The sequence below is a fragment of the Centroberyx gerrardi genome, chromosome 4, assembly GCF_048128805.1.
Source record: "Centroberyx gerrardi isolate f3 chromosome 4, fCenGer3.hap1.cur.20231027, whole genome shotgun sequence".
Taxonomy (NCBI): Eukaryota; Metazoa; Chordata; class Actinopteri; order Beryciformes; family Berycidae; genus Centroberyx; species Centroberyx gerrardi.
In genome coordinates, this window is record NC_136000.1 from 10,203,170 (window position 1) to 10,216,808 (window position 13,639).

Below are 13,639 nucleotides of genomic sequence, written 5' to 3' on the forward strand. Positions count from 1 at the left end.
ACATCACCTAAAGATAAATAAACGCCTTCATCAGAAACCACTGCACTGTGTTCCTGTATGAGAAAACAGCACAGTATCAAAAAGGAGGAAGTGCAAACTTCTGCACCGCCACATCCTCTCATTTGTGCTTATCTTCCCTTTCGACCCTCTGACACGCTATTTTCTTTTAAATCAATGGTTTGGAGTTGAGTGCAGTCAGACTTTTTTCATGATACATTCCACAAGAGCTCTTATTCAGACTGAGCACAACCCTCTATGCTTTTTGTGCCGCTGTGTTGACGGTTCAGGAGTTGACATCAGTTAAGGAACTCAATTCAGCTGAAGTAACCCTATTCTGTCTACTCCCTCTCAGGCTACTGAAGGTAAGCTTATTCCAAAAGACTTTTGTTTATGACCTTGTCTGAAAGTTACTGTCAACCTCAGGAAAGGGAAACCATACACACATATACACAACACACTCACATAAAGAAAAAAAGTTGCTCAGCGAAGCTCTTCTCTAGTTCTTGGGGACGACAGTTTGACGCGCTCTAGGTCACAACTGTTTTGTCAAAATGCATTTCTTTGCTGGCGTTTGCTGTGCTTTGTCTGGGACCATATGATTCAAAATGTTCTGGGGGAGAAGTGTGATCCTGTAAATCTATGGGGGTCCTACTCTTCTGTGGAGTGCTGAGTGTGCTACTCAAAAACAAAAAAAAAGGACTGACAGAATAGGAAGTGAGGAAGCTAAACATAAGCTTAAAAAAAACAGCTTCCTTTTTTTTCAATTTGACAACTTTCAGACCGCTGTGATGTCACGTGAAAAGTTTTAACTTCAGATGGATTCTATACTCTATTCTATGAAAATGGTACCACACTTTGTCTTATGAAATCCTTTCAAAAACCCATTGGATAAACTAATAAAATGCATGGCGGTCAAACTGAAAACAAGGCCGCATTTCTCAGTTTCTGAAAAGTTGATATTTTAGAGATGCAAGGGTTTCTCTGGAGCGCGGCGTTGCACTCTCACAACGGGAAGCTGCCTGGCAAAAATCAAAGTCTCCTATCAAAGTCAGTGAGCGACTCCCCTGCTGCAGCTGGGGGTTAAGTACCTTGCTCAAGGGCACTTGTGGAGGTGCTGTTGAGGAAGAGGGGAGAGTATTTTTCATTCACATTCGTTCACTTCCCTCGCTCGTTTTTCTAGCAAGTCTGGGGATTTGAAACGGCAACCTTCTGGTCACGAGCTCCCTCTTCTAACCTTTGTGTTTCCACTACCCACGTTGACGTTCTTCACTCTGGTTTATATTTAAGGCAGCACGTCTTCTCAAGGTGTTGGAGCACAGATAACTCTTCCACAGTGTTTGCTGACAGGCCAGCAGTCGTGAGTATCTTACCGTGTGGGAGAGCCATGGAGAAGGATATCTTTGACTGGCAGAAAGAGGAGGACATGCTGGACGTCGAATCTTTCCAGGGTACGTCTGCATTCACGAGGGGGCCGACACAGTAGAGCTGGTAAACACCCTGTTACGGTTTTGAGCTACTGCCATCTACACTTTTCATGATTTCCCTCAAAACTGGCTGTAATTCAGGTGTTAAATCAATCAATCTGTCAATCAATCTTTATTTGTATAGCACATTTCATGAATAAAATCCAATTTAACGTGCAAGAAACAATAAAACAGCTGTCAGTCATAAAATAAGGAATTAAATCAATGTAAAAACAAAGAAACAAAGAATGTTGTGTATTTACAGTACATATATATTCACACACAGGAGAGAAGAGGAAGCTCATTCAGCCAACATCTTTACAAAACCCCAAACTTGAAAAGCTGAAGGAGGTAAGCGCTAACCCTTATCTCCATGTTATTAGTCCTTTGTCTGAGTGCTTGTCCTCCATTCAGTATTCGCTGTAACATCAAAGCTCATTGTGAAATGCTCTTCTGGACTACCATAGATCCGAGATCCCCCTTGTGTCTTGATAGGGGCTGAAGATAATTGCTACACAGAAAATACATTACAAAGCCTATATGTATGTATTCATTGAGGAGCATGAATAATATCTCTGATGCAGGCAGAGATGTGGAAGGATCAGTGAAATTTTAATGAACATCTTTATCAGGGGTGATGGCAGACAGATCAGAGAGCTGCATGGCGAGGACCAGACGGAGTCTGCTGGAGCGGGTTTTCAAAACACATTTCATAGGAGAAGATGGCAGTGATTAATACAAGTGGCATTGAATGAATACCTGCTGCTGAAAATAATAAGATCGATAAGCTTGAAATACCTTAAATATAGAGTGGGAAGAAAAAAAAATTAATTTGACTTAATCTGTTAATGATTTTAATCGGAGCAGCTAATGTTTAAATTAAAGAATTGTGTCTCATCTACGTGGGATCACATATTTGAATACAGGATAGACTAAATTAAATAAAAAGTGGGGTTTCATGCTGTTTTTCCCTCCATCATCTTTGCAACAAACAAAACTATGCAAGTAGATGAAAGTGTATGATGTAACTGACTGTGTGGTGAACTGTGTCTCGGTAGGCATTGGTTTATTGGATCAACAGTACTTTGAAACCAGAGCACATAGTGGTCCAGAGCCTGGAGGAGGATCTGTATGATGGACTGGTGCTCCATCACCTGCTGTGTAAGATTAGATGAATTCACACAACACATGCACACACACACACACACACACACACACACACACACACACACACAGTTTTGTATTACTGTATTTTCACCTAAGGCATCTAATTTTTATTACTGTACTTTCACCTAATCCAAACCTAAATTTGACCCTTAAACTCATCCCTAACCATAGATCATTTGGAAATTGCCCTTTTTCAAGATGAAAACTAGCTAATGCATCCTCTGTAAATTCTCCTACAAATTATCACTTTTAATCTCCAGAACTCAGTCCTCACAAGTAGCTATCGTAAATCCCTGACCTTATAAATGATCAATTCCTGGATTCTGCAGCCCGGTTGGCTGGTGTGCACCTCCCTGTGGAGGAGATGGCACTGACCAGCGCCGCTCAGATACGCAAACTGGAGGTGATCCTGGAGGAACTGGACACGAGACTGGACCTAAAAGACAGCGCCCTCATCAAGTGGGACGTCAAACGTGAGTCACACAGACGATCGGGCCTCAAAAAATGAGGCAACAAGTGAACAAATGTTCTCTCCTGGCACGGATTTTAAATTACAGCAGGGTTTGAAGCTAGCCCAAGGGTGCCATGTTAGTTAACACCAACTGTGAAAGATTATTGTGGAGATGAAATTGCTGACGCTACGGGGTACTGTGTTAATCATCTGTTGGTGGAGATTTGTTGTTTTTCTGGTGCCCAGAATGCTGCACGGGGTCTGTCATGTGAGCGCAGGTTGATTTTCTCTGCTCTGTTCTCTCTCGCCTGTCAGTCATCCACAACAAAGACCTTCTGGCCACTATTCATCTGCTGGTTGCCATGGTGAGATGCTTCCAGCCTGATCTGGATTTGCCACCAAATGTGAAGGTTGAAGTTGTAGTCGTGGAAGTGAGTTTAAGTTCGAGCTTCACTGTTTTTCTCTGCTCAAAATCTACCTCAAACGCGCCTTGTGGAATCATTGCAAGATATTGGTTCACCTTATTTTGCATTTAGGTCAGCAAGAGCGGAATCAAATCAAACGTACAGGTGGAGTTCCTTACAGAAGAAAGGTGGGGGAATTTCTACCCTATACACTTCTGTAGATGTACTGTATATATAGGGAATTCACCTAAGATTCACCTCATCTGCTGGCTTTTTCAACAGCAATGCGGCCATCGATCCCCTCAACAATTCAGAAAGTGAGTTAAGAGTGTTTGGTCGAGCCGATGTGACATCCTGAATGTCATCCAAACAGCGGTATAGTCCACAGTGACTAAACACTTTTCTGGCTGTCTGCTCACCCAGGGGAAGATCCCATCGAGGCGCTGCTGAAGCTGGATGCTCACAAGGTCAACACGGTGAAGAAGGTAACAGAGAGAGGGAGAGTACTGCTGAGTTTGAGGCATTAACTCTCTTTCATTCTTACACTGGCAAATTCTAACGTAGGAAATTAATAACACTCCTGGATGATTAATGTAGAGTTAGCTATGAATAAGTAAAAAAAAAAGGAATGTTTGTTGTGTATTCTGTATTACCATGGGAAGGGATCAGACAGTTAAAAAGCCTTTATTTCATTAGTGCTCAGACATTAAAATCCTTCTTACTGCGACACACTCGTTGCCGCTATGAAAGCCTTCATCAGAGTGTGATGAAGGATGAAATGTGTTTTAATTGAACAGAGTAAACTACCCTTGACCCCGCTAAATGTGTCAGCTAAATAAGCCCCCCTTATTCCAAACTGACTAATCTCATAGCTTTCCATTTTCAGGCCATTTTACACTTTGTCAACCAGAATATGTCAACCATGGGTCTGCAGGTGGTTGACATGGACAAACAGGTACAAACCAACAGCTGAACACTTGTTTTGGACACAGAACTTGAATGGATAGAACGGTGCTTACAATTTGTCATGGTAATTTGGCTAGTACACCATAAAATGACGCTTATGGAATTTTAAGCGTGTGATGCGTGTGTGCTATGGTGACAACACAAGTCTGGGCGTTAAGGGTGTAAAGACTGTCATGAGAACTGTGCAGATATGTCTGTCAAAACTGAACATCAAGAAAGCTAACGTTAGCGACAAAGCTAATGTAGCATTATCAAAGATTGTACTTCTCTCTCTAGCTCTTCTAGTCAACATTAGCATGTTAGCAATCCATGACAGCAAGGAGACAGAGAAACTCCTTTGGTTCTTGCTGCAAAACCTCTCTCTTCAGCAAGTTGCTGTAAGTCGGTTTATACGCAAGCTAGCCCAATGTTACACATAAAAATGGCCGCCGCTCCGACCGTTCAGGAACATTGATTTGAATGGGAATGACCGTTCTATCGATTCAAGTCCTGTGGTTTTGGAGCAAGTTTTGGAATGCTTTTCATCCTGTCTGTAAAAAAACACATACCTGGTATTGAATGAGTTTTACCCCTTGACCACACTGAATTCATATTCATTGATTGCTTCCCTTGGCACTGCGTCGCCTCCCCTGGATGGGCTCCAACGTCCGCTGTGTTTTCTGTCTAGTTTGCAGATGGTGTGATACTGCTGCTGCTGATTGGACAGCTGGAAGGCTTCTACGTCCCGCTCTGTGACTTCAACCTGACCCCTGTCAGTCACTCTGAGATGGTATGGATTCACTATGGATTCCTGTCACATTAGTGAGGGAAGTGTGTCCTCTAAGAGGTGATGACTTTGTGCTGCGGAGAGGCACACACACCACTTTACGTTATTACTATATATCATCATCGTCATCGTCGTGCCTGTGGATCCTCATAGATGATTTGATTTGATTTTCAGTCAATATATATATATATATATTTTTTAAATCTACTGGTCGAAGGAGATATTACTGATTTCAATTTAAAATTCAGTTCATTATTGACTGTGATATTGTGTGAGAGTGTAGATACACACAGTCCAGGTACTGTACTAATTCATTAGCATTGCTGTCATTCACTCATACAACAGGCATTATTACAAATTTTTTGGTAACACTTGACTTGAATTGTTAGTTCTAAGTCATACATGCATCATAAGCACATTATAATTACAACATAACTGCAAAATGTCATAATACACTATAACGCATTGCGGACCCCCTCGAAAACGAGATGCGACATCTCAAGGGTCTTATCCTACTAAATAAATTAAATTTACTCTAAAAATCTGGTGTAACCAGGTTATGAGGTTGTTATATGTAATGCTTTTACTAAACTTCAACACCTCTATTTTAAATTGTTGTTTGAGGCCCTGCCATCAATATTATATGCATAATATGTACTTGGTAGCGCTCAAAAGATAAATTTTTTCATCTCTCATTTGAGCTAATTTCTCAGATGAGCACAGCAAATAATGGAGCTGTTTAAACCTGATCCAAAATCTTGCCTGTTGTATTATATCAAGCAACGATTATTTTACAGCTCTCTTATTAAAAGTTCAATGTTACATGCCTTGCTAATAATGATGTCTCATTTAACTTTAAGCAATATGATGAGTTTATGAAAAAGTCATGACTATAGATAATTTGATGTCACTTTACTTTAGTTAATATCATGAGTTCATGAATTACTTAGAAGACTCTGACATACTAATAAGATTTCCACAGCTTATAATAAATTTGATGCCTTATTATAAACAAAATAAATAGTTAAATGTAGTTATATAAATTGATATAAAGTGTAAATATAGGTTCCAGTGGTAAATACATTACTCATGATAGCTTAATAACCTGGTAATACCAGATTTATAATGCATTACAGTGTATTATGACATTTTCTGATGCCACTATGATGTAGTTCAAATGTCCTTATGAAGTGCTTATGATGTGTTATAAATAAATAAATATTTTGGCTCCAATGGTAAATATACTACTTATAGCCTCATAACCTACTTGTGACAGATTTATAATGCATTATATTATGACATTTTTTTATGAAGTTACAATGTAATTATAATGTGCTTATGATGCGAGTATGATGACTTATAATGTTTATGACTAAAAATTCAAGTAAAGTGTTACCTAATTTTGACCATTTTACAGTCTGTTGATAGCAGAGACAACCAAATATATTAAATTTGACAAGGCTAACATCATGGAAGCCCAACAAAAATACAAAATAGATGTTTAGAACATGATTACAACTAATGAACCAAAACAATGTGTTTTGGATGGGAATATACTAGTGTATACCATTCCAGGGTATCATTTGCTATCTTTGTCAACATCTCCGTCTATACAAGTGTCGGTTTTTTGATACTAGTGGAGTGATTTAGCTCATCCTGTCTTGCTTCAAAATATAAAATAATACACTTATGCTATACTCAGGCCAGACATGGTCCTGATGTCCGTAACTAAGCAAGTGGTTCTGCTAGAGCTAACTGTCCCCTGGGAAGATCGGATGGAGGAGGCGCAAGAAAGGAAGAGAGCCAAGTATGCAGATCTGGTAGCTGAGTGTCGGAGGAATGGGTGGAAGGCCCGCTGTCAGCCAGTTGAAGTGGGCTGCAGGAGCTTTGCAGGCTGGTCTCTACACCGGGTCCTGGGACTCTTGGGGATTTGTGGGCTGCAAAGAAGAAGAGCCATCAGGAACATCTTGGAAGCCGCTGAAAAGGCTTCCCGTTGGCTCTGGTTGAAGAGGGATGACGCGTGGCGCAATGCGCTACCTGGACACAAGTCGGGGCTTGATCACCCCCGGCTGGGTCACCCGGGTGAGGGTGTCTGATGTTAAGACCCGAAAAACACCTGATGACCCCGGGCTCATCACTGACGATGTGTCCAGGTTGCACCACAAGGTGTATTAAAGAACTAAATTCAAGAAAATTCCTGAAACAGGTGAAACTGCATTGGAAACAAGTGGAATTATCTCACCCCGCTGGCAGAATTTGTCACTTGGTTAAAGAAAAATAAGATTTGAAGACTGAATGTGATACTAACTAACTCTATAGTGGTCTATTGATTGTCTGATACTGCCATGTGTCACATTTCGATCTCTCTAGCTTCATAATGTGACCCTGGCCTTGGACCTCCTCAACGACACGGACCTGCATGTGTCCACTGTTGACCCACAAGGTGAGTAAGTTCACACTGTTGTGCACAAACAACTGACTTGTTGACAACACAGACTACAAGCTACATTTACTCAAATTAAAATGCTAGGCACAGAGGGTGGAAACCAAAACAGCAGGCCCGCGTGTAAATTGATCGTAACAGAAATGCAACCAAGACTGTACACATGTAGCTGCTGTAGGAGACGGCAAAGTCAAACTAATCCAGACGATTTCCTCTATCAAGAGCATTTTATCTGGGTGAAAGCGATACGCCGAAGTCTGTTCATATGTCAAGCTAGAAAGGAGATCGCTCCAATAGTCTGAGTTAATCTCCACTGCTTGGAGGAGTGTGAATTTGACAGTGTTTTGGGGGGAAAGATGGAATTGCTGTGGAATATGAATGAGTATGAATCGTGCCTCAATGAGTATCACTGCAGATGATTGGCTCAGTCCAAGGTCATCATCATTCGTTTAGAGAGCAGCACCGAGGGAGACAGTCTCAAGGGGAGAATGTCACTCTGTTGTCTGTCGCCTGCTGATAGTTATTGGTATTTAACCTTGCCGCTATTGCCATATCTACTATGTGTTTGTGTGTGTGTGTGTGTGTGTGTGTGGTTGGGTGTGTTTATGGGTGGGTGTGTGTGTCTGGAGAAAGAGATGCTATCTGTATCCGTGCAGCGCTGCTACTGTATGTCACACCGTTATCAGGCAGGTCACCGAAATTTTCTGATTGTATCTGTATCTATAAAAAAACCTAGTGCAATTTAGTGAAACCAATTCATCTTTAATCATAACTCAGTGCATATACTGCAGATCTTTATCAATCTCAACTTGCAATTGAGTTCATGACTTGTGACTTAAAATTCTGAGTTGAAGGAACATGTTGAAACGTTGTTAGCTTATTAGCATAATTCCCAGCAAACATTGCATTTGAGTTAACTCTTCAGAAACCCTTCCTTCTTCATGCTTGAATAAAGTTACAGAATAGAGACTAGTTATGTATGTATGTATGTATGTATGTTAGGTGAATCAAAGGTCATTTCTGATAAAACTGGAAATATCCCGGAGTAGCCATTTTCTGTTAGACAGGTAGTGTCCGCCTCTCCCATTCACATTAGTGTAGAGTCAGCTGCTTACTTTTCAGTATTCAGTATAATTATTTTTTGACATGAACAGCTGACACTCACAACTTTGTTATTATAGTGAAATAATAATACTGGAATGCAGTTCATCAGTTTGTGGATTCAGCTGATAAACACTTGTCAACATGACAGACATTTGCTGATTGAACTTATTGTCTTAAGTCCACTCAGTGAATTTTAGAGCAGCTAATGATTTTTGACCAAACTATTCAGTACTGTTTTAGTCAACTTGCAGTTTCAAGACAGCAAGGAAACTTAAGCTGAAGTGCCTTAATATTTTTTGCATGTGTACAGGTTATGACTCCCTGTTGATTCTTGTGTTGTTGTGGATAGAAATAAATGAATCCAAGGGAGAGCAGAGGTTGAAGTGAGTGAGTGAATGACTGACTGAATGAATGAATGAATGAATGATTGACTGAGTTAATGACTAGGTTAAGTGTGTGAATCAGTCAATGCCTGTGTCTCTGGGCACACATGGATTTCCCTCACTTCCCTGTAGATCCATTATTGACAAGATGCTCTGTGTGCTGCCTGAGCGTGAAATTTCCTTTGATGATCATTGAAAATGCCGCCCCATTATTGCCTGCCAGCCGTAGCCCGTAATTGTAAAGTAAATCCTCAACATGATAACCGTTAATGTAAGGCCCAGCACAATTAATCTAACCCAGGAGCAAGTGGCTAATTTAATTCATTTTTAGTGTCTTTTTAATTACCGGCGTAATTGCTCGATTGGAATGAGGATTCCCAGCACTCAAGGTCTACAATGAGAGCACACAGTGTGCATTAATTAGGTTAGCTAGTGGTGGAGTCGATCTTTATGCCACTTTCATTTAATTAGTGCATCACACAACAAAGAGCGATTTTGTGGGGATCTCATCTCACCAAGGACAAAGTGATTAGATTGCCGTCTAATGTTGTTTTTTTCCCTCCAGATCTATGACCTGTTAAGATGCATTATGAGAATAGTTATCAGCTAATGTTGGTAAAAGCATCCTTCTATTATCACTGCTCCGGCAGCTTGGGAATGCTGAAGGTGCACAATAAATAAGCACTAAATGGCTCCTGTGGATTTTGTGACAGATATCGTCTCGCAGGATGCGGCTGCCACCTTGAAGGTCCTGTATGCCCTGTTCACGAAGCACAAAGGGAAACGAGAGAGGAGAGACACATGAAGAGAAACTCGGCGACTGGGAGTATAGATGAAGCTGAAGATATGTGGAGTCTTTGGTCGGGCTACGATTTCCTCTGTTTCCAGGCTGTTGCAGATGCTTTAGATACGCATCCGGGTATTTGAAGGGTACAGTTGACAGTTTTTAGGCATTTAGCTGATGCTTTTATCCAGAGTGTAACAGCAGAATAAACTTCAATAGCTTTTCAAGTGTACAGTGTCTCTCTGTTAGTATTCAGAAGTTATCCATTCTCACCGTTTCACATCTTGCTGACAGTGAAGGCCACTAAATGCATAAAAGTCAATATGGATAACATCACAATAGGCTAAAAAATATGTATATAAATAATAAAAAATAGATGTTTCAATTTTGTTCACATTCAGTCAATATGTTTGGATGGATCTTTTTTTTGTTTTGTTTTGGGTTTTTATTTCTATTTTTGTTTTTCAGTCCAACACTGAAAAACATGCTGGGGCATGCCACTTTTCATTGACTGTCACTTATCAATATGCAATGTGAATTTTTTTTGCATGCGCTTCTCCATGTGTACCTGCTGATGGCTTGTGGTCTCCTCTGTTTCCAAACTGTAAATGCTAATGCAATTTCTCAGATGAATTGTGTTTTTTGTCATTGAAGTGATGACAAGTCAGTGTGAGAGAGAGAGAGAGAGAGAGAGAGAGAGAGAGAGAGAGAGAGAGAGAGAGAAGCTGTCTTTCCATCCAAGTATTTTAGTTGGAAATTATCATTTTTCAAATTAGAAAAACTGAATGGAAACAGGAAAACAGCTCAAATTTACTGTTTTGCAAAAAGGTTTTTACGCTTGCTTGAGGCAGATAGTAAAGATATTATATTGTAAACAACAATGGGAACAACACATGTCGATTAAATAATGATGTAAGCTTGGCATAATGGATCAATTTCATTGCACAACAGTATAAATGTGGTTCTGGACACTGAAATGTTGGCTGTAAAATATCTGCCCATCACGACTTCCCAGAAATGTAATATCCGCTGTTATCTATCTTGTATAACTCAGTATTGTATGCCCATTAGTCGGTGCAAATATTGCCCAGTGCATTTCTTTGTTTTCGTCTTTGGAAGAAAGCATGAAATATGGCCAGCAATAAAGAACAACAAATACTTTTCCAATACAAATCAATTCTCCATTTTTCTTGTGGATGTGTTTTTTTGACACTCAGGAAGCCTATTTATTCACTTTAACCCAGCTGATGGAAACGCACCTAATTCACGTTTTATTTTTTGCGACATTTCAAAAGTTTGCATCAAATTTGCTTGGCAGTTGGATGGAAACAGAGATATAGAAGGAAACACACACACACACACACACACACACACACGCACACAGAGGGAAAGACAGGCAGAAACGGGGGAGGGGGAGACAGAAAAAATCATAGTGATAGACAGGTTTTTGCTACAAGTGTGTTCCTCCTGTTCATCATGTTAATTGGCTATTTCAGCAGACAGTGAAAGTGTTATGTCAATCCAAATGGCTTCTCTTCATGCAGCGTTTTGAGCTGGCTTTCCAATTTGCTGTCCTTGAACTCTTCATCCCAAGTGATTGTCAGCTAGATTTGCTCAATGGAAATTGCGGTCATTTTAAGCCAGGCAAAACCATTGTGATTTGTGAAGTCAAACCATGAAAGAACATGACAGAACTCAGTGATATATGGGCATATCTGAAGTTTCAATAAAATGCTATTTTATGCACAACTGCCCGCTGTCTCGTTTCACAATTGGATCCATTGTCAGGCTTTTCAATACAAGAATTGGCTTATGAGCAACAATTCTATGCAGATATGGGCTGGCTGTTCGTGTTGAGACTGCTAGTCACTGCAAATTACTCCTGTGAATGAGGATGATTGAGCTATTATGAAAAATGAAACAAAAAAAATAAAACAAGATAAATACTATAATACTTACATTTTCAAAGAAGCTACCTGTCCTCACAGTAAGCTCTATGTTGTTAAGTTTAAACATTGTTAAACCTAAAATGTAACTGTTATTTAGTTAGGTTTGCTTAGATTTAGTTTCTTTCTTTCTTTCTTTCTTTCTTTCTTTCTAATTATGCATGTATCTGTCTATTTATGTATCTATCTGTCTATCTATCTGTCTGTCTGTCTATCTATCTATCTATCTATCTATCTATCTATCTATCTATCTATCTATCTATCTATCTATTTATCCATCCATCCATCTATGTATTTCTTTCTTTCTTTCTGGCTTTCTTTCTTGTTTGGACATAATAGCCCGTGCTCAGCATTCCTGATTTGATAAATGTCAAGAGCAAAATTTCCCTCAGTGCCAAACACCTGCAACACTTCACAAGTAGGTTACAATTCTGCATATCATACTTCACTTGTGCGTGATGTTCAGATACTTGGCAAGTTGGAACTGTGGATTTTTAGCTGTGCTCTCAGAGTGCTACCTTGAATCAATCAAGCCCACAACACTCCATCAGCACGTCTCTCACACAGCTGACAAAATGTCACAGTTTCTATCGAGCTGGAAAAACACACTGATCAATCAGCAGCCCAGAGAGAGGTTTGTGTTTGTGGGTTTGTGGGTTTGTGCATACCTGTGTGTCTTTGAAATGCATTTTGAAATAAGCGCGTAGCACAAGAGAATGTGAATGAGAATGAAAGTCAAGAGAGTGAATTTTTTTTTTTCGTCACTGTACGTATATCGGCAAACAAGTCCCAGCTTAGTCTATCGCGAGGTTCTAATCCGACAGAACAAATAGGGATGAGCTGCTTGACTGAACCTGCTCCCCTCCAAATACAGCATCCTCTTCTTTCTCTTCTTCAGGCCACAAGCATTAACTTATCAAAGCTGGGAGACAGGGGTTGTATGGTATAAATATCATACATAACCCATCAGGTGAAGGTAGATTTACATATGAAAAGAAACGATTTGAGGCTACAAGCACCTTTAACAGGCAACAGCTGGCCGCACTGAAAGATTTCTCATGAACTGACCATGAACAGTCTTTTTCTGAGAAACCTAAAGCTCACTCTGCATTAAAAAACAGACAGACAGACAAATGATTGCATAGACAGATAAAGGATGTTGCTATCAGAGTCCATGGTTTTTGTCAAAATGTTTCAAATAAAGATGAATAACATGGCCCTTGTCACACTGAACAGATGCATCTTTCTGTATACAAAGGGCAGCTTGGCCAACAAAGCAGCATCACACTATCTATAAGGATAATACCAGTGCTTTAAGTTTGTGGCAATCATCTAAGTTGCCCCTCTCCTTTCCATTATTCCTGGTGTTGTCTGCACACAGTCGGTGCATTTGGAGATATCAGGACTCATTTTCCTCCCTTCAGAAAAACCCATTTGCTGCCATTCACTTTTGTACAGGATGAAAAAGAACTTCCACAGACTTGAAGATCACCCGATCTAGATAGCTGTCAATCACCTGACACCCACAGGGAGAAATGGTAGTCTCTGCCAGGAAATAATTGCTCAAAAAGATTTCACCTCCATGGCTTCTTACTTGGGGCGTCTTTGTTTTAGCCAGGAAAGCAGTTAGTTTCAAGCAAGGTTTGACACCGTAAAGTTTGTATTTTAAAACCTTTTAAAAAGTAAAAACTCTAATTACATACGGCATGCTTGCAAAATGATTGGGGGAAATGCAAACTAGACATAGACAATAGTAAATGGG

General features: G+C 40.0%; 1 protein-coding gene across 2 annotated transcripts; it reads left to right on the top strand.

The window, feature by feature from the left end:
- Positions 1–140: 140 nt before the first annotated feature.
- parvg (parvin, gamma) lies at positions 141–11,660 on the top strand. 2 transcript variants are annotated; one of them, XM_071922523.2, is made up of 13 exons: positions 141–362; positions 1,288–1,448; positions 1,750–1,814; positions 2,522–2,624; positions 2,960–3,103; positions 3,397–3,512; positions 3,618–3,673; positions 3,768–3,802; positions 3,909–3,970; positions 4,372–4,440; positions 5,119–5,220; positions 7,588–7,660; positions 9,861–11,660. In XM_071922523.2, the coding sequence occupies exons 2-13, from the start codon at positions 1,385–1,387 to the stop codon at positions 9,950–9,952; spliced, it is 981 nt and encodes a 326-aa protein (XP_071778624.1). In that variant the 5' UTR covers positions 141–362; positions 1,288–1,384; the 3' UTR covers positions 9,953–11,660. The 2 variants fall into 2 exon arrangements, with proteins under 2 accessions (XP_071778624.1, XP_071778625.1); XM_071922524.2 differs by having other exon boundaries at positions 1,335–1,448.
- The last annotated feature ends 1,979 nt before the right edge of the window (positions 11,661–13,639 follow it).